At 36.3% G+C, this 26883-nt stretch overlaps 1 protein-coding gene and 1 long non-coding RNA gene across 8 annotated transcripts in view; one reads left to right on the top strand and one right to left on the bottom strand.

Annotated features, from left to right (window-relative positions):
* Positions 1 to 23732, bottom strand: part of LOC127855945 (methylmalonyl-CoA mutase, mitochondrial-like) — a 33350-nt gene extending 9618 nt beyond the window's left edge. The window contains exons 1-14 of one of the 6 annotated variants that reach the window (XM_052391865.1): positions 23647 to 23732; positions 22400 to 22467; positions 20259 to 20384; positions 19592 to 19723; positions 17224 to 17330; positions 15471 to 15654; positions 14724 to 14858; positions 12746 to 12863; positions 11729 to 11808; positions 10369 to 10500; positions 4459 to 4635; positions 4213 to 4296; positions 3055 to 3160; positions 1299 to 1435 (exon numbers count right to left, since the gene is read on the bottom strand). In XM_052391865.1, the coding sequence (XP_052247825.1) occupies positions 1299 to 1435; positions 3055 to 3160; positions 4213 to 4296; positions 4459 to 4635; positions 10369 to 10500; positions 11729 to 11808; positions 12746 to 12863; positions 14724 to 14858; positions 15471 to 15654; positions 17224 to 17330; positions 19592 to 19723; positions 20259 to 20384; positions 22400 to 22444 (1563 nt within the window). In that variant the 5' untranslated portion in view covers positions 22445 to 22467; positions 23647 to 23732. Of the gene's footprint in view, positions 1 to 1298; positions 1436 to 3054; positions 3161 to 4212; positions 4297 to 4458; positions 4636 to 10368; positions 10501 to 11728; positions 11809 to 12745; positions 12864 to 14723; positions 14859 to 15470; positions 15655 to 17223; positions 17331 to 19065; positions 19115 to 19329; positions 19379 to 19417; positions 19467 to 19505; positions 19544 to 19591; positions 19724 to 20258; positions 20385 to 22399; positions 22468 to 23406; positions 23498 to 23646 lie in introns of those variants that run through there. The other 5 variants (XM_052391866.1, XM_052391870.1, XM_052391867.1 and 2 more) reach the window with 5 other exon arrangements.
* An 811-nt stretch (positions 23733 to 24543) lies between these two features.
* Positions 24544 to 26281, top strand: LOC127855952 (uncharacterized). 2 transcript variants are annotated; one of them, XR_008037795.1, is made up of 3 exons: positions 24544 to 24597; positions 25334 to 25449; positions 25709 to 26281. It is a non-coding gene; the product is annotated as an uncharacterized LOC127855952 (long non-coding RNA). The 2 variants fall into 2 exon arrangements; XR_008037794.1 differs by lacking the exon at positions 24544 to 24597 and having other exon boundaries at positions 25134 to 25449.
* The last annotated feature ends 602 nt before the right edge of the window (positions 26282 to 26883 follow it).

Here is a 26883-nt window from a genome sequence, read left to right as displayed (position 1 = left end):
CACAATTTTCAGAACGCTTTTGATTCTACCACGATAATGGTACACTATTGAAAAGTTGACGTATGGTTTATTTCATTTTGTTCAATCATTTACAAACTAGATATGTGTCACAGACACTGATGCCACCACAACATATTTATGTACACAGACAAATTCAATATAATAATCTACCATGCACAAAAAGACAAAGAAACTTAAGTATTCCAAAACTGGTCCCAGCCAAAACTTCTTTCTTTACCGTCATCGACACCTTAAGGTAATAAGGTCGTTCAACTGATAAACTTTGAGTCCCCCGGCACTTTAAGGAGTTTAAAACACAAGTGTCAGAAAGAAAGAACGACCATGTGCAATGCTTTATACCTCCCATGGCATATTGGTATAAATACTTAAAGGGTCCGTCCAACAGATATTGGCATGTATTGAAGCATGTCATTAAATGCTTTATATTGATCAATTCAAACATTTGACCTAAAAATCTCCAGTAAAAACACAAGAATACAATTTAAACAAGTGTGCCAAACTGTCACAAGATACGCCCGTTTGAAGGTTTTGGACTACTTGATAACTTTACCATGACCCATATTTGAACTTGACCTACATATCATCTAGACACAACTTCTGACCAAATTTGGTGAAGATCAGATAAAAACTACTTCAATTAAAGAGCGGACACCATGCTAAATGCTTGAAATGCACTAAGTGACCTCGTGATCTAGTTTTTGACCCGGCATGACCCATATTTGAACTTGACCTAGATATTGTTTGGTGAAGATCGGATGAAAACAATTTGAATTAGAGAGCGGACACTGCTGTGGACGCTGCCCGCCCGCCGCCGAGGTGAAATTATAATACGTCCCGTTTTTTTTAAACGGGCGTATAAAAAAGGAACATAAGTAACCCTCATCAGTGCTCGAACCACTGACCCCGGGAATCCTGGAGCAAAAAGTCTCCAGCCTAGACAACTCGACCATCCATGCTCATGCTTAGAGTGGATGTATTTTTTACCTATATAAGCAATCCTTGTAGTTTTCCAAAATATAACTACAACAACAGAACTTTCCAAATTATTAAATTGTTTCGTGTTGGACGACGCTTTATAATTTTCGGGTTTCAAATTGTCAAAAGATGCATATAATGGATATTTAAGAGCATGGTAAATGGTCAGTATTACTATTTCCTCAAAAATATCATAACAAAAACAAAAATTTGCGAATCTGAAACAACTTTTTTTAATTTTGTCAATTTACCAATCTGTTGGATGGCCCCTTTAAGCCGGAATCATAATGGAAAAAAAATACCTTAGCCTCGTCTCTTTTTGCCCTGGTTTTCTTCAAGCGAGCAATCTGTTTCTCTCGCACCTCGTTATTATCGATGCACAGGACGTCAACCCTCTCTGGTTTCTCCAGCTTGTATCTGTTTACCCCAACAATCACCTCTGTCAATAACACATATATTATCAAGGAATGCATCTAAGTTTGGTCTAAACATGTTTGTTTTGCTCGATTGGCTAGAAAGCGGAAGACTAATGGCAACATTCTCGTGTCTATTTTGTGGATAGAACACATTGTCTTAAGATAAGATCTTGAGAACCTTTCAGGTGCAGATTTATAACACAGGACCAGCAGACACTGTATCCACTATCTTTGCATAATCCAGACCGAAAAAGATATATTTGAGTTCAGTCTGTAGAGAACACACTTTCTATTTACATGTATACACACACATATACAATCGAAACCTGATGGCTAAAACTGGCTTTGCTCAAATTTCCGGTTGGCTAGAACTCTCCTCGAAGCACAAATTTTGTATTGCTATATATTCATATAAATTTCTGTCAGATGGCTCAAATTCGAGAGGGTCGCAATATTGGAAGGCTCAAACTGTTTTCACAGTCACAGTCACAATTTTCAAATTTTATTCTGTTGGTTTGGCTTGAACTCCCTTTTGGTCGCATAAAGCAATTGATTGATTAGGAGCGCTTGATTAAAGGCTTGCCATAATTGCAAACATGTCATCGACTCAATTGTTATTTTATTTGAGTATATATATTTTGTATACAATATGGCATTTTTTAAAGATGTGCATATAATGCTTATGAATATTTTGCTTCTTCGTGCTGTTCCTTACATGTACCTGTAAATGTGCAACGTAAAAACGGGCTGATATAATATACTTATATATTATGGTATTTGTGTACTTGTAAGTATGTGAAACTGTTCTTAAGTATTGATTAATAAAAATACTAAGTATATATTTGGTTCTTATTAATTCAAAAACAGAAAATAGTACCGAGTTTAGGCAGCATTACGGTAATACCTTTCACTTCGAGATGTAAATCTATAATTGAAGATTGATGTTAATAAACGTAAGTATATTAGAAATTGATTGGCTCGAATTCCAGATGGCTCAAACTTTTGTTGTCCGTCCCGGGGAGTTCGAGCCATTGGGTTTCGACTGAATATATATATATATATATATATATATATATATATATATATATATATATTTCTGTAAATAAAATGACAACTGGGAACTGTGAATGTATGCCTCACTTCCATTGGGTCAGACACTCTAGGTGCAAGGATCAGCTAAAATTCTCAAGTTGAATTCAAAACTTGAAATTTTTGAATGTGCCCCACTTTTTGGCACACTATGCTTAAGCAAATTTGAATAACAAACATTAAGCCTTAAGAATATTTAAGTTTAAAATAATTCAGAAATAGAAAATATTGGAGACATTTGTATAAAACTACCATCATCTTAAGTATATGTGGCATGTGTGTATAACGGGACAAATTTTGTCACATCGGGATATAGGGACAAATACCCCAAAAGCAAGACTGTCCCGCCAAGATCGAGGTGGCTGGCATGTATACTATAAGAAGCCTTTCACAAAAAATACTCCTAACTACTGAAAAAAAATCCTGTTGAAAAAACTTACCAAGGTATTACTTTTAAAGGAAACCCAACTGAATTTTGCAATTTGATCATTTCATTTTCTGGATACATTATTTTTATATACAACGGTCCAGGTCTTCAAAGTGAAGTGTTTACCTGATCCACTGTCAATCCGTGCCTGACGTTTTGCTGCACACTCTTCTATCCTCAGCTTTGGCATGCCAGATGCCACTGCCTTCGCCATGCCTCCCATAGCCTCTACCTGAATTCATTGGTCTTAATGCATGTATGTTGCGAGTGTCCTAGAAAAGCCTGTGCACTTGGCACAGGCTTATCAGGGAAGACACTTTCCGCTTTTATGGAATTGTTCGTTGAAAAAAAATCTTTAATAAAACGAATATTCAATTAAGGTGTAAAGTGTGGTCCCTAAATAATAAGCCTGTGCTTACTGCATAGGCTAATCTGGGAAAACAGCTTTCCCACATGTATTCAGACCTGACCCAATGTGTAGCAACAGCATTAACTAGAGTCTATAAAGAATACTCCTGACACTTTATGTAGCAGTGTATAAGTTGAAAAGGAGAAATAACTTGTGTAAATGTTAGGATGATACTATGATAAACAAGAGATGTGTTCGTCAGAAACACAATGCCCCCTATTGCGCCGCTTTGAAATAATAAAAAAATAATCTTTTTTTGACCTTTGACCTTGAAGGATGACCTTGACCTTAAACTTCCACCACTCAAAATGTGCAGCTTCATGAGAACGCCGCTTTGAAATTATTTAAAAAAAATATTGACCTTTGACCTTGAAGGATGACCTTGACCTTGAACTTTCACCACTCAAAATGTGCAGCTTCATGAGATACACATGCATGCCAAATATCAAGTTTCTATCTTCAATAATGCAAAAGTTATGGTCAACGTTCATTTTTTTTTCCGGACGGACGGACTGACATACACACATACTGACATACTGACTGACGAACAGTTACAACTGTTATATGCCACCCTACCGGGGGCAGCTTACAAGTACCAATTAGAGATGTCAATGTAAGATCAAGGCAAATACTGATACAGGCAGTCGGCACATGCTAATCAGGAACGACACTTTCCACCAACACTGGATTTTTGCCAAGAAGAGTCTCCCATCAAACACAAAATACAATAAAAGGGGATTAATGTGCCTGATTAGCAAGAAAATAAATAAAGGTCCTTGATTAGCCTTTGCAGACTTCACAGGCTAATATGGGACAACACTATATGTACATGCATTAAACCTCGAGGCTCAAATTAAAAATATGCTATATCCTACCTCGTTGATAACTTTCAGGGCGGCCTCATAAATCTCGTCAGTGAGGCTTTCCATCATGTAAGACCCTCCCCAGGGATCTGCCACCTGAATATGAATACCCAAGAAACGGACTCAAGAGTGTTTAAATTAGCTTAAGGCTTTTGATGCAATCGAGCTAAAAATAAATATTTTTAAACTTTACAGATTCTTACTTAATTCCATAAACATTGCCATTCCCATGAAGATACCTTCTAAATGCCTGGTTACCTTGGTGATTCCCGACTCTTCCTGCAGGATGATCTGCGTGTTTCTAGCAATCCTGGCACTGAATGGAGTTGGCAGGCCCAGGGCCTCGTCAAACGAATTTGTGTGCAAGGACTGCGTGCCTCCGAACACTGCACCCATCGCCTCGACAACCGTGCGAATGATGTTGTTGTAAGGGTCCTAGAACGCAATGATATTGTATATTATGGATTTTATAATCAGAAGACTGCGCGAATGATGTTGTTTTAAGAGTCCTAGGGACGTAGAACTCAATGATATTGTATATTATGGATTTTATAATCAGAGGACTGTGCGAATGATGTTGTTGTAAGAGTCCTAGGGACGTAGAACTCAATGATATTGTATATTATAGCTTTTATAATCAGAGGACTGTGCGAATGATGTTGTCGTAAGGGTCCTAGGGACGTAGAACATAATGATATTGTATATTATGGATTTTATAATCAGAGGACTGTGCGAATGATGTTGTCGTAAGGGTCCTAGGGACGTAGAACTCAATGATATTGTATATTATGGATTTTATAATCAGAGGACTGTGCGAATGATGTTGTTGTAAGAGTCCTAGGGACGTAGAACTCAATGATATTGTATATTATAGCTTTTATAATCAGAGGACTGTGCGAATGATGTTGTCGTAAGGGTCCTAGGGACGTAGAACTCAATGATATTGTATATTATGGATTTTATAATCAGAGGACTGTACAAATGATGTTGTTGTAAGAGTCCTAGGGACGTAAAACTCAATGATATTGTATATTATGGATTTTATAATCAGAGGACTGTGCGAATGATGTTGTTTTAAGAGTCCTAGGAACTTAGAACTCAATAATATTGTATATTATAGCTTTTATAATCAGAGGACTGTGCAAATGATGTTGTCATAAGGGTCCTAGGGACGTAGAACATAATAATATTGTATATTATGGATTTTATAATCAGAGGACTGTGCGAATGATGTTGTTGTAAGGGTCCTAGGGATGTAGAACGCAATGATATTGTATATTATGGATTTTATAATAAGTAGACTTCGCGAATGATATTGTAAGAGTCCTAGGGACGTAGAATGTAATGATATCGTATATTATGGCTTTTATAATCAGAGGACTGTACGAATGATGTTGTTGTAAGAGTCCTAGGGATGTAGAACTCAATGATATTGTATATTATGGATTTTATAATCAGAGGACTGTGCGAATGATGTTGTCGTAAGGGTCCTAGGGACGTAGAACTCAATGATATTGTATATTATGGATTTTATTATCAGAGGACTGTGCGAATGATGTTGTTTTAAGAGTCCTAGGGACGTAGAACTCAATGATATTGTATATTATAGCTTTTATAATCAGAGGACTGTGCAAATGATGTTGTCATAAGGGTCCTAGGGACGTAGAACATAATGATATTGTATATTATGGATTTTATAATCAGAGGACTGTGCGAATGATGTTGTTTTAAGAGTCCTAGGAACTTAGAACTCAATGATATTGTATATTATAGCTTTTATAATCAGAGGACTGTGCGAATGATGTTGTTTTAAGGGTCCTAGGGATGTAAGAACGCAATGATATTGTATATTATGGATTTTATAATCAGAAGACTTCGCGAATGATATTGTAAGAGTCCTAGGGACGTAGAATGTAATGATATCGTATATTATGGATTTTATAATCAGAGGACTGTGCGAATGATGTTGTTGTAAGAGTCCTAGGGACGTAGAACTCATTAATATTGTATATTATGGATTTTATAATCAGAGGACTGTGCGAATGATGTTGTTGTAAGAGTCCTAGGGACGTAGAACTCAATAATATTGTATATTATAGCTTTTATAATCAGTGGACTGTGCGAATGATGTTGTCGTAAGGGTCCTAGGGATGTAGAACGCAATGATATTGTATATTATGGATTTTATAATCAGAGGACTGTGCGAATGATGTTGTTTTAAGGGTCCTAGGGACGTAGAACTCAATGATATTGTATATTATAGCTTTTATAATCAGAGGACTGTGCGAATGATGTTGTCGTAAGGGTCCTAGGGATGTAGAACTCAATGATATTGTATATTATGGATTTTATAATCAGAGGACTGTGCGAATGATGTTGTCGTAAGGGTCCTAGGGATGTAGAACTCAATGATATTGTATATTATGGATTTTATAATCAGAGGACTGTGCGAATGATGTTGTTTTAAGAGTCCTAGGAACTTAGAACTCAATGATATTGTATATTATGGCTTTTATAATCAGAGGACTGTGCGAATGATGTTGTTTTAAGGGTCCTAGGGACGTAGAACTCAATGATATTGTATATTATGGCTTTTATAATCAGAGGACTGTGCGAATGATGTTGTCATAAGGGTCCTAGGAACTAAGAACTCAATGATATTGTATATTATAGCTTTTATAATCAGAGGACTGTGCGAATGATGTTGTCGTAAGGGTCCTAGGGACTTAGAACATAATGATATTGTATATTATGGATTTTATAATCAGAGGACTGTGCGGATGATGTTGTTTTAAGAGTCCTAGGAACTTAGAACTCAATGATATTGTATATTATAGCTTTTATAATCAGAGGACTGTGCGAATGATGTTGTCGTAAGGGTCCTAGGGATGTAGAACTCAATGATATTGTATATTATGGATTTTATTATCAGAGGACTGTGCAAATGATGTTGTTTTAAGAGTCCTAGGAACTTAGAACTCAATGATATTGTATATTATAGCTTTTATAATCAGAGGACTGTGCGAATGATGTTGTCGTAAGGGTCCTAGGGACGTAGAACTCAATGATATTGTATATTATGGATTTTATTATCAGAGGACTGTGCGAATGATGTTGTTTTAAGAGTCCTAGGAACTTAGAACTCAATGATATTGTATATTATATCTTTTATAATCAGAGGACTGTGCAAATGATGTTGTCGCAAGGGTCCTAGGGACGTAGAACATAATGATATTGTATATTATAGCTTTTATAATCAGAGGACTGTGCAAATGATGTTGTCATAAGGGTCCTAGGGACGTAGAACATAATGATATTGTATATTATGGATTTTATAATCAGAGGACTGTGCGAATGATGTTGTCGTAAGGGTCCTAGGGACGTAGAACATAATGATATTGTATATTATGGATTTTATAATCAGAGGACTGTGCAAATGATGTTGTCGTAAGGGTCCTAGGGATGTAGAACTCAATGATATTGTATATTATGGATTTTATAATCAGAAGACTTCGCGAATGATATTGTAAGAGTCCTAGGGACGTAGAATGTAATGATATCGTATATTATGGCTTTTATAATCAGAGGACTGTGCAAATGATGTTGTTGTAAGAGTCCTAGGGATGTAGAACTCAATGATATTGTATAAAATAGCTTTTAAAATCAGAGGACTGTGCGAATGATGTTGTTGTAAGGGTCCTAGGGACGTAGAACATAATGATATTCTATATTATAGCTTTTATATTCAGAGAACTGTGCAAATGATGTCGTTGTAAGGGTCCTAGGGACATAGAATGAAATAGTATTCTATATTATAGCTTTTATAATTAGGGGACTGTGCAAATAATGTTGTTGTAAGGGTCCTAGGGACACATAATGCAATTATGCTCGATATAATTGCTCTTATAATAAGAGGGCTTAAAATGTACAGAAATTAGTAAATGCACAATATGTATGTGGCTTTTTTTTTCAATATGCAAAACTGCAAAACATAAAAAACAAGACTACTGCCAAGCAATATAGTTCCCTACCAGCTCCACCATTGTCAGAAATTCCACCATTGTCAGAACTTTTATTTTTTATTTGTTGCCATAGCAACCAGAATTTTCGGCATAAGAACAAGTGAAATGACGTGCATAATGTCCATATTGCCATCTATCCATGTTTCAAGTTTCATGAAAAAATATTAAGAACTTTTAAAGTTATCGCAGGATCCAGAAAAGTGTGACTGACTGACTGACTGACAGACTGACAGACAAAGCTCAAACCATAAGTCCCCTCCGTTGAAACTGGTAGGGGACAATAAAACAAAATAACATATTTATATCTTTAGCACTGCATCCTCTCCATACGTGTTGAATGCAATCTAATCTTAGGTCCAGCAAGGATTAATACAAGAGTTCCGCGGTCGGAGATGACCGCATTGAAGCCGGATTTTTGATTTAAATGACAGGAAAGTACCTTTCGTGTTTTTGTCAATGCAATACTTAAATTACTGAAATATTGTTCAAAGGTCAAAATGAAATGTAAGTACTTTTCAAGGCATGAGCAAACCTTGTGTTATGTTTTGAATGCATGCATATACATGAACAACAATAACATTTAAGGTCACAAATATGAACTTGAATTGACAATTAGGAAAGTTTGATCTCAATTTTTTTATTAGCAAATTAGTAACATATTGTTTGAAGTTTCCATCAATTTCATTATCAAATGTAAGAAAATAAACTTAGATGAAATAATACTATTTATTGTTTTGCTTTAACATTTTTACATTCAAGGTCACAGTGACCTTGACCTTAGAATGAATGACCTTGAAATGACCAGTGGTCATCTAAGTGTGCTTGCAAACCTTCATGTCAAGTTTGAAGACTCTATGTCCAAGCATACCAAAGTTATAACAATTTTAACATTTTAACATTTAAGGTCACAGTGACCTTGACCTTCAAATGAATGACATTGAAATGACCAGTGGTCATCTTCTAGTACTGGCCAATCTTTATTTCAAGTTTGAAGACTCTAGGTACAAGCATACCAAAGTTATAACATGAAATAAGAACTTGAACATTTTTACATTCAAGGTCACAGTGACCTTGACCTTCAAATGAATGACCTTGAAATGTCCAGTGGTTACTTACTAGTTCTGGCCAACCTTCATGTCAAGTTTCAAGACTCTAGGTCCAAGCATACCAAAGTTATAACAACTTTAACATTTTTACATTCAAGGTCACAGTGACCTTGACCTTCAAATGAATGACCTTGAAATGTCCAGTGGTTACTTACTAGTTCTGGCCAACCTTCATGTCAAGTTTCAAGACTCTAGGTCCAAGCATACCAAAGTTATAACAACTTTAACATTTTTATATTGAAGGTCACAGTGACCTTCACCTTCAAATGAATGACCTTGAAATGACCAGTGGTCATCTGTTAATCCTGGCCAACCTTCATGTCAAGTTTGAAGACTCTAGGTCCAAGCATACCAAAGTTATACCATGAAATAAGAACTTTAACATTTTTACATTCAAGGTCACAGTGACCTTGACCTTCAAATGAATGACCTTGAAATGACCAGTGGTTACTAACTAGTTATGGCCAACCTTCATGTCAAGTTTCAAGACTCTAGGTCCAAGCATACCAAAGTTATAACAACTTTAACATTTTTTATATTGAAGGTCACAGTGACCTTGACCTTCAAATGAATGACCTTGAAATGACCAGTGGTCATCTGTTAATCCTGGCCAACCTTCATGTCAAGTTTGAAGACTCTAGGTCCAAGCATACCAAAGTTATACCATGAAATAAGAACTTTAACATTTTCGAGCACGCCGCCACCCCGCCCGCCCGCCCGCCCGCCCGCCCGCCCGCCCGACAACATCAATCTATAAGCCGAGATTTTTTCGAAAAAAATCCGGCTAATTAAAAATCTAAAATAAAACAAGAACAGCTTTTCAAATAGGTTCTATCACGGTAGACAACATGGTTGATGGGGATGTAAATCGCTTCTTTTCACAGTTATGTTTTCAAACTTTAAATTCACATACAAAATAATTTTGAGGTGACCAAGTAACAAATATTAGCTTGTTTTTTTAACAAAACAGGGGCAGTTTCTTCCTATTCATGTCTTATAAATGGTACATACATGTAGCATGGTATTACAATCACTGTTACCTGTTCAGTAAGTGACCAGCCTGAGGTCTGTGAATGTGCACGTAGTAGCAGGGACTTCGAGCTCTTGGGGCTGAATTTCTCCTTCACCAGGTGGGCCCACAGCCTGCGCGCAGCACGCATCTTTGCTATTTCCTGGCATCGTAAATTGTATAAAATGAGCCTCCTTTTGAGAAAACTGGGCTTAAAGCATGTACATAAAGTGTCGTCCCAGATTAGCCTGCACAGTCTGCACAGGCTATCAGGGAAAACATTTTCCGCCTGCACTGGATTTTCTTTCAGAAGAGACCTCAAACAAATAAAAAATTCAACAACAAAAGAAAATGTCCCTGATTAGCTTTTGCGGACTTCATAAGCTATTCTGGGACGACACTTTATTCACAAGTTTTTCAGAACGAGGCTCGTATATATAACATGCGTGACTGTCAATTATATCTGGAGAAATGAGCAATTTTTCCAACTAAAGCTTGTGGACATCATGTTTTACAATTAAATTTGTTAATACTGTTACAATGCAATTGTCTAAATTGTTTAACAAGCCCATGTTAACGTATTTGATATTTGGGCAAATGGAATCACCAGGTATTCCTTTCAGAATAAGAGAGGATCCATGGCAATAACCAGATCAATCTATTGTACACATCTCCTTCATTTATCTATAGAATAAATTTTAACAACAGCATGTAAAATTAAAGAATCTTGCCTGGCAATCTTGCCTACTACTGAAATGTTGCTAAAGACAAGTGGATCAGAATCCAAACGTGCGTATAAATAGCTGAAAATCCAGAGGCACTTTCTATTTTTAACATGAATTTTAGCTCCATACCCAACCGAGCACAACTAAGGTGGACATGCCAGAGATCCTCCAAATTGTAGTCCAGTGATCTACCGACTGAGATAACGGACATTTTCTTTTATATACCTGAGAGACCTAGTTTTTTTAAACCCACAAGACCCAATTTTGAAAGCAGTCGAGTAATAATCGGGACAATTGTTCAAACTAAGCTTTATGATGATTGAGCAATAATTGTGGCCTATAGTGTTAAAAAGCTTTTTTCTTTAATTTTACCAAGAGACCCAGTTTTCGACACCATATTACCTTGCTTGATCAACCTTCCCTTCCCTGCAAAATACTCTTTGAACAAAACCTGCCTCAACATGCTTTTTGAGTATGAGTTTCGATAAATTGTAAAATAATAAATGCTTGTGAACACTCAAGAAGCAACATTAGTGCCCCATTTTCAAGAAGCGTGGTCAAAACATTCATCCCATTAATATCTTCGGCCAAGTTTAAAACTGGGTCACATGGGATCATTATTAGTACAATAACTTCAACTCCAGCACAATTGTTACAATAACTTACCATATACAAGTTCATTCCAATGCCCCAGAAGAATGACAGACGTGGCGCAAAATTGTCTACATTCAGACCCCTTTCAATGCCTGAAAAGTATGATTTCACACAAAATTATAAAATGTACAATTGCAAGCACTTTCTCATGAAAACAAGGTCTGTTTCACTACTGTTAATATAACACAGTTAATGATCTTTTGAAAGAAGCAAAATATCAAAATGACCACCAGTTCTTGACCAGTAAATGAACATAATTATAGTCCTTCCTTATGTCTCAGTGTTTTACAAATGTACACAAGAGGTTTTGATAGTATACTTGAAATGATATATATTTGTGCAAGCATTAAGGCATGTTCATATATCATTCTAGTTCACTCGCTTAACATTAGAAGCAGATGTGGAAATATTTCATGCCCAAAATGAATATTTATATCTATCAGCATAACCCTCAGTTACAACAGTAAAGGCGGTCCCAACAGGTATACTATTTACTACCCCATATACTATTTCACCCTTGATCTTTATTTTTATTCAAGACATGTTTACTCAAAGGCATTTACCTTCTTAACTTTTCACAAAATCTTTACACCGTTATTTTAAAGGAATGAAGTTCCTAAGAGGAAAACTATTGACACTTGAGATGTTGAGCTGATGAGGTACACAAGTTTCATGTTTAACCCCCCACAATGGTGGCCTACCTGTTCGGATGTACACAAGTTTTATGTTAAACCCCCCACAATAGTAGCCTACCTGTTCGGATGTACACAAGTTTCATGTTTAACCCCCCCACAATAGTGGCCTACCTGTTGGGATGTACACAAGTTTCATGTTTAACCCCCCCACAATAGTGGCCTACCTGTTCGGATGTACACAAGTTTCATGTTTAACCACCCACAATAGTGAACTACCTGTTCGGATGTACACAAGTTTCATGTTTACCCCCCCCCCCCCCCGCACACACAATAGTGGCCTACCTGTTCGGATGTACACAAGTTTCGTGTTTAACCCTCCACACTAGTGTCCTACCTGTTCGGATGTACTGCAGACCATCGGCAATGGTGAAGGCCAACTCCAAGACAGCGTCAGCACCAGCCTCTTGCATGTGATAGCCAGATATAGATATCGAGTTGAACTTGGGCATGTTCTGTAACAAAGTAATTGATATGGAATCGATCTTGGGCATGTTCTTTAACAAAGAAATCGATATGGAGTTCAACTTGGGCATGTTTATAACACAAAAATGGATATAGAGTTGAACTTGGGCATGTTCTATAACACAGAAATCAATATGGAGTTGAACTTGGGCATGTTCTATAAGACAAAAATCAATATAGAGTTGAACTTGGGAATGTTCTATAAGACAGAAATCAATATAGAGTTGAACTTGGGAATGTTCTATAACACACAAATCGATATGGAGTTGAACTTGAGCATGTTTTATAACACAGAAATCAATATGGAGTTGAACTTCAGTATGTTCTATAAGACAGAAATCGATATGGAGTTGAACTTTGGCATGTTCTATAAGACTGAAATCAATATGGATTTAAACTTGGGCATGTTCTATAAGACAGAAATAGATATGGAGTTGAACTCGGGCATGTTCTATAAGACAGAAATTGATATGAATTTGTACTTGGGCATATTCTATAATACAGAAATTGATATGGAGTTGAACTTGCGTATGTTCTATAACACAGAAATTGATATGTAGTTTAACTTGGGCATGTTCTATAATACAGATATTGAAATCAAGTTGAACATGGGCATGTTCAATAACACAGAAATTGATATGGAGTTGAACAAAGAAATCAATAAAGAGCTTAACTTGGGCATGTTTGAAAACAAAGAAATAGATAGAGTTGAATACAAAAATCAACAAGCAAATTCATTGAATTGATATCTCCCGACAAAAAATAAATTTTGTGACTGGCAGACAGACGAATGGACTGACGGACAATGCGAATTCTGTATCCCTTCGCCTGTTGCTGGGGGTAATAAAGACTTGCACTTGACAAATTTCTACAAAAAAGACTTTGAAGGTTTGTTGTGCCTTTAAATTCTTATTTAGAAAGATTAAGTGCTAGTGGATAGGTTCATTCCACCACTATTAGTAACAACTGACAGCTAACAGTGTCAAGCATGCATTGGTAGGAAGGGCTTATAATGCACATTAAACACTTAGATTGGTCTGGTGAAAATAAAAAACAGTTTAAAGTATATGGAGCCTAATTTGGACAAGTTCATACAAGAAATGGGTACAATGTTGAACCTGGGCATATTCTACAACCCAGAAATTGATAAGAGTTGAACTTAGGCATGTTCTCAACTCACAGATCTATATGGAGTTGAACTAAGGCATGTTCTACAACTCAAAGATCTATATGGAGTTAACTTAGGCATGTCCTCAACTCCCATATCGATATGGAGTTGAACTTAGGCATGTTCTCAATTAACAGATCTATATATAGTTGAACTTAGGCATGTTATAAACTCATAGTTCTATAAGGAGTTGAACCTTGGCATGTTCTAAACTAACAAATCTATATGGAGTTGAACTAAGGCATGTTCTAAACTAACAGATCTATATGGACATGAACTAAGGCATGTTCTCAAATCACAGATCTATATGGAGATGAACTTAGGCTTGTTCTCAACACACCGATCTATATGGAGTTGAAAGTAGGCTTCTTTTTTTTTACAACTCACAGATCTATGTGGAGTTGAACTTTGGCATGTTCTACAACTCAAAGATCTATATGGAGTTAAACTTAGGCATGTTCTACAACTTACAGATCTATATGGAGTTTAACTTAGGCATGTTTTACATTTCATACTTAGATACAAGCACACATTTTTAGATTATTACTAAATAGCTTGAAACTCGTACAAGCACTTACATATACATGCTACATTTACAGGCTTTAAGAGTTTAAAACAGACAACACAACACTTAACAAGTGCATGACTGACATGTTGTTGGTTGTTTTGACAACATCCTTACCTTAGAGGTGTACTCAAAGATGTCCCCAATAATCTTCATGGACGGCTCTGGGGGGAAAATGTAGGTGTTGCGTACCATGAACTCCTTTAAGATGTCATTCTGGATTGTCCCTGCGAGTTCTGCTTGCTTCACGCCCTATATGGTAGTGATATATGGTATGATATGAGTTTTTATACGATAGAACAAGTTGCTCATAAAAGCCAATTGTGGAAATGTGTATGCATGTTTTACTAGAATTTGCCTTCATAAATGATACAAATGCAAATTGATCAGCATTTAGTTCTAAGGCTAGTGAAAGTGTTTTTTTTCTATTATTAATGACGAGACAATGACAGTTTTAACTACTTTTCTTCATGTAAACATCTGTTTAATTATGTTAAAACATTATGTTTCATTATTTTACATTTAAGAAAAAGTAAAGCAAGAAACACATGATTTTACAAGAATAATCCTATCTGCCAATTGACATGACTAATCTGATCTCCTAGCCATCTATTGTTATTGGGATTAGTTTTCCATTCATCCAAATCACAATATTACCAGGTGATGGTTTGAAAACTATATTCCAAAGTGAAAAGCTTATTTACAGATAATGTTTAATTGCTAAACAAGTGATACCCAACTGTGATGATTGATTAGAATTGCGTATTCATTTAAATATGATGAACAATGTAGAAAGTCTAAAGAGCCTTTTGAACATCAACAGACTAATACCCAAGGCAACAAAAACAACAGATTTTGAGGTACCTGTTCCTCAGCGGCTACAATGTACATGGCAAGAACAGGCAACACTGCACCATTCATCGTCATTGACGTCGATATCTTGTTCAGTGGGATCCCGTCAAAGAGAAGTTTCATGTCGTCTGCCGAGTCGATGGCCACACCCGCCATTCCCACATCACCATGGACACGCGGATTGTCAGAATCATACCTTGAAATTTCCATTTTAAAGATTGTAGTCTAAAAATAAAGAATTTTGAAGTTGTAATATTAATTTCATTGATATTTATGTTTGGAATTTAAGTTCATTTTATCACCAATAGTTCAAAATTTACATACTAAACAATAACCCCCCCCCCCCCCATTTAGAGTAAATTGAAGCTAAAATTCACAGTTTCACTTGTATAGGTAATATTGCCAAAATGATAAAAAGCCCTGAAAATGTATAATATTGAATGCATACCTTGAAATATTCCATTTTGAAGATTGGAGTATAACAAAATCCTATGAATGTGCATTTTCTTATAATATAAATTTGTATATTAAAGCTAAAACATGAAGAGTTTAAATTTTCTATGAATAAAATAAGTTTGAAGGCCAGTCCTATACCTATGATATATTATGGCAAGAAGGATAACCCTTTACCACTCAGATACGCACTTAACAAGTTTGTTGTCCCTTAAAAATATAATCAATTTCAAAACCTTTCTAAATAGTTTCCAATTTAAAAGGTTTCATTTCCAACCTTAAGGTAGTGATGAGTAGCAAGCAACATAAAACCTGAACAGAGAATGAGTTATTCTCAGGCTGTTCTGGTACTATGCTGGTTGCATAGTGCCAATTTCAATTTGCTTCTAATTGTGGAGGGTTTGATCAAACAAAGCTTTTTTTCATCTTTTTGACGCAGCATTTGCCCTTTCATTTTGTGAAATAAATGCTTTACAAACTTTTAAAATTGCGAAAACATTAGTGGCAAACTGTTGAAAATTGTGAAAAATGTGTCACAAACTGGTCAAAATTGTGAAAAAATTAATCACAAACTTTTTTTTTCATTTGGTAAATATGACTCACAAACTTCTTTTAATTTTGAACATTCAAGATGCAAGCTTGGCTGCGAAAGCGAAACTCATCAAGGTGTATCTACATATGAAGTTTCAAAGTTGTAGGTGGAAGCACTTTGATTTTAGAGTAGAAGTCATCAAGGTGCATGTAGATATGAAGTTTCAAAGTTGTTGGTGGAAGCACTATGATGTTAGAGGCAAAGTTAGTTTTATATTAGATGTCACAGTGACCTTGACCTTTGACCTAGTGACCCAAAAATGGATGTGGCATGTAAAACTCATCAAGGTGAATGTACATTTGAAGTTTCAAAGTTGTAGGTGGCAGCACTTTGATTTTAGAGCGAATGTTAAGGTTTATGTTAAAGTTTTATATTAGAGGTCACAGTGACCTTGACCTTTGACCTAGTGACCCAAAAATGGATGTGGCGTGTAGAACTCATCAAGGTGCATCTACATATGAAGTTTCAAAGTTGTAGGTGGAAGCACTTTGATTTTAGAGCCTATGTTAAAGTTTTATATCAGAGGTCACAGTGAGGTGGAAGCACTTTGATGTTAGAGCCAGTGTTAAGGTTTTAGCACGACGCCTGTGGCGGACGGCTGACGGCGAACGGCGAGCTGGCTATGACAATACCTCGGGTTTTCTCCGAAAACAGCCGAGCTAAAAATGTAAACTGTCTTGGAACCAAAATAAAGGCGTATTTAACAACAGAAGTCAGTACCCCCTGTGAGTGGGCAGATCAAACGCCACACTGAGACCCTGCTGCCCTGCCTTGATATTGGCCCGGTAGAACTTGTTGCTTTCCTCTACAGTACTGAACCCCGCATACTGAAAACAACCAACAATGCCATGGTAACATTTCATGTTGTCAAGATAATTAATTTAATTTGCTGCATCTTTTTTCATAAAAATGAAAGACATTTTCTACACTGTGCTAAACCAAGAACACAGTTAACAAACAAGCTGCCATGGAAACTTTTGTTGTTAATAATTTACAAACATGTTGTCAGACAAGCATGAAACACTTCTGATTTACAAGAGACAGAGGTTATTCTAAATTCTTCATTTTTGAAATTTCAACATAAGAAAGTAAGGTTATACATTTATCAGAAATAGATAATACAGAAAACAATGTGATTTTTTAAGAAAGCAATAAAGGAACTCCTAATATCAAATAAGTGTTAAGACCAAAATTTAACTTGTTATAGAGAATAATATATTTCACATCCCATTGAATTATGATTTATACATAACCTCCTATTCCAATGGTTTGATCCGAGTGGGTGTTCATGGAAGCTTATGTACCCTGTGTGAATGGGAAATCTCATACATTGCTATGTGGGTTGTACTTGACTTACCACAACAGCACACTTATCATCACAATGACATACCCTAACTGATTGATGGCCCAAGCCCTGTGTGTGGACATGGCAGCATAGGGACTTCTTGTTAACATAAACTTGTTTACAGTATAAAGTGGGTTATACTTTACTTGAATTACCAAATCACACAACTATCACAACATCTCCATATTCTACCTGTCTAATGCATAGGTAGCTCTCGTTAACAGGAACTCTTTACAGAATAAGTAGCCTACCTGTCTTATGGTCCAAGCCCTGTGTGTATACATTGTAGTATAGGGACCTCTGGTGAACTGGAACTCTCTTACAGTATAAATAGCCTACCTGTCTTATGGTCCAAGCCCTGTGTGTATACATTGTAGTATAGGGACCTCTGGTGAACTGGAACTCTCTTACAGTATAAATAGCCTACCTGTCTTATGGTCCAAGCCCTGTGTGTATACATTGTAGTATAGGGACCTCTGGTGAACTGGAACTCTTTACAGAATAAGAAGCCTATCTGTCTTATGGTCCAAGCCCTGTGTGTATACATTGTAGTATAGGGACCTCTGGTGAACTGGAACTCTCTTACAGTATAAATAGCCTACCTGTCTTATGGTCCAAGCCCTGTTTGTATACATTGTAGTATAGGGACCTCTGGTGAACTGGAACTCTCTTACAGTATAAATAGCCTACCTGTCTTATGGTCCAAGCCCTGTGTGTATACATTGTAGTATAGGGACCTCTGGTGAACTGGAACTCTCTTACAGTATAAATAGCCTACCTGTCTTATGGTCCAAGCCCTGTGTGTATACATTGTAGTATAGGGACCTCTGGTGAACTGGAACTCTTTACAGAATAAGTAGCCTACCTGTCTTATGGTCCAAGCCCTGTGTGTATACATTGTAGTATAGGGACCTCTGGTGAACTGGAACTCTCTTACAGTATAAATAGCCTACCTGTCTTATGGTCCAAGCCCTGTGTGTATACATTGTAGTATAGGGACCTCTGGTGAACTGGAACTCTCTTACAGTATAAATAGCCTACCTGTCTTATGGTCCAAGCCCTGTGTGTATACATTGTAGTATAGGGACCTCTGGTGAACTGGAACTCTCTTACAGTATAAATAGCCTACCTGTCTTATGGTCCAAGCCCTGTGTGTATACATTGTAGTATAGGGACCTCTGGTGAACTGGAACTCTCTTACAGTATAAATAGCCTACCTGTCTTATGGTCCAAGCCCTGTGTGTATACATGGTAGCATAGGGACCTCTGGTGAACTGGAACTCTCTTACAGTATAAATAGCCTACCTGTCTTATGGTCCAAGCCCTGTGTGTAGACATGGTAGCATAGGGACCTCTGGTGAATGGGAACTATTATACAGTATAAATAGCCTACCTGTCTTATGGTCCAAGCCCTGTGTGTATACATTGTAGTATAGGGACCTCTGGTGAACTGGAACTCTCTTACAGTATAAATAGCCTACCTGTCTTATGGTCCAAGCCCTGTGTGTATACATGGTAGCATAGGGACCTCTGGTGAATGGGAACTATTATACAGTATAAATAGCCTACCTGTCTTATGGTCCAAGCCCTGTGTGTATACATGGTAGCATAGGGACCTCTGGTGAACTGGAACGTTCTTACAGTATAAATAGCCTACCTGTCTTATGGTCCAAGCCCTGTGTGTATACATGGTAGCATAGGAACCTCTGGTGAACTGGAACTCTTACAGAATAAGTAGCCTACCTGTCTTATGGTCCAAGCCCTGTGGGTATACATGGTAGCATAGGGACCTCTTGTGAAAGGGAATTCTCCCGGGACCTCACGCTGCTTGTTCTTAGTGTCTACCACAGTATACACTGGCTTTACATTAATACCCTGCAAGTAAAGCGGGAAAATGGCATTTAATGAAGAAATTTTAATTTATTGTATAAATTTGCCGATAAACCACAATTTGAGCCAAATCATGCAAAAATGGGTCTTATGCTATATTCAGCTAGTGTATCTCCAGACCAGCCTGCGCAATCTGGTCAGCAGCTACCCTATCTCCTATGAAGTAAGGTAAGGTTTCCTGGTCAATGTGTACATAAGCAGGCCTCATGACTCCTCACAAGACCATACAGATCCAGAAGCATTTCTGTGGCTACAAGGTTCCTATATGTTTTAAGGCCCATTTTTGCATCATGAGACTCTGATGTTCTGATGCTAAGGAATTAAATTTATTATTTTTGGATAAAGGTGGTTGACTTTCTGTTTCAGGTTCTTCAGTTTTTTGTTCTGATAAAACAAAGGGCTAGTTGTTTGTGCTTTATTTCATTCTAAGCAGTTGTGCGTCTTTTAACAACAATTGCCATTAAATTGGAGGTTTACTAAATTGAAACGAAAGTAAATATTTCTCTAATACGTAATTTACCTCAGGTGTTTTCCAGGTGAGGGTTTCAGACACATCTTGTCCCTTCAGTTCTTTGGCCGCTGCAGCCTTCCATTTCTCATCTATGGGTTCTCTGTGGATACCTCGACTGCAGATTGCTGCAACCACCTTCAGGGGTATAAAATTACTCTACTAGAGTACTTTAGAGTTAACCTAACAAGAGCTGCCCAAAGTGCGCTAAATTATTCTTTCCCTTTAATGGTATAATGTACGTTTTCTGGTTAAGGTTTGCTAATGGAGCAGCTGCACGCAAATGTTAACAAGAATTTTCTATTTAAATAAAATGAAGGTCAGAGTCTTGGAAGTGACCTTGTCCAAAGAATAAAAAAACTTCTTTTACGTTTAAATTGCATGCCTGTAGTAAAAACATGCATGGAGATGTTGCATGTTTACATTAATCAATTTTCTAAGTAAAATAATGATGCATAATTCTGCTAAATTGAAGGTCCGAGTCATGGAACTTAACAATGATCTCCAACAATGACCCTCACATATAAGAATTTTCAATTGAATATCTGTAGAAGAACCACTGAGACAAGGGAGATTAAGCATGTCTACCATAGCCACTGCCCAAGTTCAAAAAGGGGCATAATTCTGTAAATTTCAGGTCAATTATTAATTTTGTAAGTGACCAAACACAATAACACCAAACATGTGTGTTAAGCTTAAATAGAATACCTGAAGTAGAAACAGTGATTATAGAGGTATTGCAAGTTAACTTAAACCAGAGCATTACGCAGATGCCTAGACAACATTAAGGCGAGAAGAAAGGCTGGTAATACTTGGAGAATTGTCAAGCTAAAAACTAACGTTTGATTGTGCAGAAAAGCAGATGCTTACTGAGGTACTTTGAAATCTTTTTTCCTGGTTTGTTGTAAATTGATGCTAAAATTCCTAATTCCACAGGTATAAGTCATATTAAAAAAAAAATGATGAGAAAAAAACCTGAACATGCATAAAATTCAATTCAAATTTCTAGAAATGGGCCATGTTTGACCTGAATTGCTCACCTGAGTAAGTATTAAATGATGAATCGGAACTGGACCTAGTGACCTACTTTTCGGGCACACATTAGTTGGCCATTGAATCATAAATTGGGCCTCTATTGTAGTCAAAAGGTTTTTGTAAAATGTAAACAGATGACCTAGTTTTTTGGACACAGGTGACCCAAATTTGATCTCTGCCCAGATATTGTAAAGATTAAGATTGTGTCAACGTTTTGTGAAGATTCAGTCATGAAACCGAAAGAATGCCTTTGCTTCGTTTCAGGACAGATGGGAGACCCGAAGATAAAATAAGCTTTCAAACAAACACATAAAGTAAGCGCGATTATCAGAAGTCCAAGGTAAGTTTTCACCTCGCATGACCCAGTTTAAAAACTCAGTCAAAATATGATTTGGACAACTGTCCAGCAGTTTCATGAAGGTTGGAGTAAAAATGTGAGTGTTAAAAAAGCTTCACTATAGCCATACAAGGATCAATGCCCCAATCAATAGAGGCAATTTTATATTCGTCAAACCAAAATCATTTTCTTACTTGGCAGAGCTATCATTAAAACAAATATTCTGACCAAGTTTAATGTTGATTGCACTATAGGCATATAAACTGCCCCGCCTCCTGGGGCCATGTTTTTACTATGAAACAAAACCATTTTTGAATTCAGGAGAGCTATCAATCTATCAATTGGTCAAACCAAGTTTCATTAAGACTGGATTGCATATCATGTTGCTTCTAGAGTGTTCACAAGGTTTCACTATAGCTTTATCTGGAAAACATTCTTTTTCGCGAGCTAGAACCATTTTCGAACTCAACTGAGACATCATAAAAAAAAGTCTGACCAAGTTTCATAAAGATTCAGCAATAAATGTCACACCCTATTTCTTTAATTTGACATTGTGACGTAATTTCTGCTCTCCAGCAACCCAGTTTCAAACTTGGCCAAGATATCATTTGAACAACAGTTGTGACCAAGTTTCATGAAGATTCGACACTAAATAAGGCCTCTAAAGTGTTCATAATGTTAATATTGCTGACACATGACACAAAGAATAATGGACAAAAGTCGATCACAAAAGCCCACCGTGATTATGTAGTGCTCTGGGGAGCTACAAAAAATGGCAAACCTTGACCGGCTGATTAAGGACCCTTAACCCGGCTGCCTTCAACATCCTTGGCGAATTCAGAATGTTATCTGCAAGAATTAATTAAGAAATTTGTTTTAAAACATCTCTAATATGCAATATTACTAAAGAAAGGAAATAATATATAATTAACCCATTTCTACAAGTATAATTTCATGTTTTTTCCCCAAGTTGTAAGAGAAAAATAACAATCTGAGGAGACAGAATTGTGTAAACATAAGAAGTGTCTTTTGTTGTTAATAATAAACATACATGCATGTAGTATATAAATTAACACCAAAATCAACCAATCATGCATGATATATACATCATGTTATTTTTTTCAAACATCAAATAATTAGTTTTCTATTTTGATAGGTACTGGACTCCTTCCCAAAGCAATTAAGCTTCTCACTGTGTTCCCCTAAGGTTGAAGATCCTGAGATTGTTCATGGCAATAATGATGACAAATGCAAAATACAGCTTGTGGGAAAATACTGGTATTATATATTAAGTTAATTTAAGTAAATTAAGTACATTCCAAATAATTACTTTTAATGCTCAATATTTCTTTTTTACCCCTAAGATTATCTTCTTTTTTTTTGCCAGGTGCTTTGCCCCACTGAGCATTCCAACTGAACAAAATCTAGTCCTGGAACTACAGGGGCATAGCCAGCAACCATGACCAATGTCCAATAAGTCGAACGTGTTTTCATTTAGATGTTCACACTAATTGAAAGAGCTAGGCAAATACCTAAAATGTTTGCACATCTATATTGTTTATGCGGGCTTATATGAGCAGCACATGAGAAAATGGGTCTTCTGTTATATGCGGCCAGCGTAGTACACCGTGGCTGTTCATCCGCATATAATGGTCAAGAACTACCCTGTCTGCTCTGATGATCACAAAACTTTGAGCGACTAGACATGCTTTAGACATGCCAATATCAATACTTTATCCAATATCAGTACAATGAACGTAGAGTCAAATTTGTTACTAAGAAACTTACCTAATGTTTTACCTTCTTACATGACCTAAGAACAAACTTTATGCAAAGGTGAAGGTCGCATCAATGTTTACCAATGAAGGTCGCCATAATTGGGGTTTGAAAACTCTTTTGCTGGCAGTGTCAAGCTATGGCGATCATATAAATGAGGTTACTGTAGACAAAAACAGGAATGCCTCATTGGCCTTCGAGAGCTACAGTAAATTGACAACAAATAAGCAAAAAGTAGAACTGTGCACTTACCAGAAGAAAAACAGAACAGGTTCTTGGTTTATTCAATACAAACACGAGCCGTAACTCTTACGGCGGGGAACCAGAACTGACTCGCCGGGATAGTGGTTACACACCACTAATGTCGGAACGCAACATCATATCTTCTACATACCGTCGCGTTACGTTAGGACGTTTTTGTCAGTATAATCTTATACAGACCGAAACGTTACTACGATATTGTAAGTATGAGCACAATCTCTAAATTCTATTTGCCGAACAACAAGACAATACAACTTAAAAAGGAATAAATAAAACAGAAGTAGTAAACATCTATATTTCAAACTAACAAACAAGTAACAAGGCAAATAGGGGTCGCATTAGACCATGTTTAGTATGTCGGCGGAATATACTTATGGAGCAAACAAGTAAAACATATTTTACAAGCCATATGATTTCATATGTTACCTTTGCAGATTATATTATTTCACAAGCCCCCTCTCATAAGCCTAAATATTGGCACCACTGGGAATGTGCTTCGCATTTGGTTCCAAAGGCTTACAAACGATGGGTAAAACGTCTGAGGCTTTCTGTACTGCAGAGTCTGGACGAATATCCTATTCTTGCTTTCGATGTAATACATGACCTAACTTCAACGTCAATTTACCCATGAATATAACATTATAAGATTGCCTGTTTCCATCAACGTTAAAGGAAATCCCAGACTAGGTTAGCGATCATGTATGTAGTGCTGCTAGTAGGCCGGAAATAAGTTTTCACAAAACAATAAGCACATCACAAGTTCTTGTCAGGGGATGCAAACCCGATTTAATATACCCCAATCGGTTGTAAAATAAGATAAGACGAACGAGCGAATTAGTTTTTAGTTTATTCATTTCACGTACGTTAATATCACGGTGCCTATACCACGTGACTTTTTAAGATCTGTGTGGGGAGTTAAATATCAACAAAAGCGCGACGAAGGTAAGATTTTTAAGGATAACTTTTTTAATATGTCACCATTTTTAATAGGATAAAGTGGAGAGACCGCTAATTCATGAGAGTTTTCTATAGGTATCATGATTTTATAAAACAAATAAGTATTTTTTCAGTAAAGTGCAACCGCGCGTTTGAACGGTTAGAAAAGGGTAGGATCAGTGTGGGGACATTATTTTATTTTACACAAAAACATCACCTCTGGTGAAATTAAGAAATAAATTTTATGGGCGGAGCTAACACTATAACATTTTGCATCCATTTTCAGGTTTCTTTTATTTATTTAGAAAACAAAATTCAAGAAAACTATTCTTACAGTAATATGATCTGTGTGGTATACGTTTTTCAACGGATCTGTGTGGTATACTGTTTTTAAGTTTTTCAGTTCTATTTAGTTGTTTAAGAAAATGCTTGTCAACAATGTATTTGAAACGGGATTTTTTAAATGTGCTAGCATGTAAAACACATAATGGCTATACACTACGCTTGCACCGCTTATTAAACTAATACATAATTATGATTTACAGGCATGCTGTACAATCCCCATTATAATATTAAAATCTTACGCTGGAGCATCTTAAATCGATGACAAGTCCATGCTTACCTTAAATAAGTGTATACTTTATGTTATTGTATCAAATTCCATTTTTATTTTGGCGCCAAACACTACTGTCAGGTGAAGTAATGTATCGTATATTATTTTTGATATTATATTTGCTTTAAGGTATGGCTCAATGCTCCGAATGCGGAAAAATGTCGAAGACCAGAGCTGGATTATTGCGCCACATTAGGGGACACGCTAACTCTGGAAACTATAACTGCTGTGGGAAAGCATTTCAGGTAAGATTAAATACCTTAAAAATAGTTACATTTTTATACAGTTATGCTAACAAACAGATGAACGGATTTTCTTGAAACAACACAAATATACAATATATCTCATCTCTCAGGTTATCATATATTTTGAAATAACTCAATAATCGTCAAATCGTTTGTAATTTAAAACTAACGAACGCGTGTCTTCAGATACTAACATTTTTGAAATAGCGTGTTTACTTATTGAAATGTCACGTGAATAAAATATGTTTTTTTTTCTCAGGATGCCTACAATCTTAGAAGGCTTCAACGAACAAAGGACCCCAATGTCACGTGTGTGTACAGTGCGGCAGGAGCTTTGCGGACAAGTACCTACTCGTGGCTAGAGAGAAAAGTGCAAAAAAGAGGGATTGGTGAAATGTTACCAGTTAGGAGTGAGAATGACCTCAGAGAGCACGTCAATACCCACATGCATGACAACTGTTACAGTAGTGAGGAGTGTTTCAAAACGTACAAACGCAAAACAAACCTTTCTCGATACGTGAGGACTTCACATAAATCCGTGAATACTGATTAAAAATCATAATAGCTTACAGTTTGTTTGTGTAACTTCATTATCGTTTTACGTTATTTTATTCGTTGTTTTACTTTTACTTTACTTTTCAAAAAGATACTAAAGTTATCCGAATTTGATTAATTTTTAGGTTTCGTTTAGTTCGTTTGTGTGTTTGAAATCATCTCAAATAATTGTGCAATAATTTGGATTTACGTTATTCATTAATATATCGCATCTGTGATTTGTATTATCGAATATGTGATTCTTTTTTAATTATAACTTGATTAAAGTTTTGCGATGTTTTTTCGTTGGTTTCAATTTTAAATACCGCTGTCACGAGCTAGTTCGATAATCATAAGCAGCCAGGGTTTCTAATACTAGGGATTTTCACGACTGCTTTACATAATTAACTGCCTGCTTATAATTACTCTAGGCCGTGGTAATAGACAGTAAACAATGTATGCAATGTGGTTGTGTAAACAATACAATACTCCTTAATTCGAAATACGTCTTGACATTCTTCAGAGCTGAATCCATCCACAACACAAGAGGAGAATCGTACATATATAATCATATAATATAATATTTATTCATTTACTTTTTATATTCTCTTCAAAATAATTAACGCTAAAGATAAGCATACATTTGTTACACTGAATACAACGACATAATTTATAACATGACATTATCACCAACACATGGCGAATGATTGTCAATATCTATACTATGTAATAAACTAATGCAACAATATGAATTCCATATATGAAATAAAACACACAAACACACACATATATACATGTTTCTACTATGACCAGTATTTTGTTTTTAATAAACATACGGTTTACCTTAAACTTTAAATAACAACAATTAAAATGACAAGCCAATACGTCTGGTGGATTCTG

The sequence above is a fragment of the Dreissena polymorpha genome, chromosome 13, assembly GCF_020536995.1.
Source record: "Dreissena polymorpha isolate Duluth1 chromosome 13, UMN_Dpol_1.0, whole genome shotgun sequence".
NCBI lineage: Eukaryota > Metazoa > Mollusca > Bivalvia > Myida > Dreissenidae > Dreissena > Dreissena polymorpha.
This window is presented reverse-complemented; position numbering and strand designations above follow the sequence as displayed.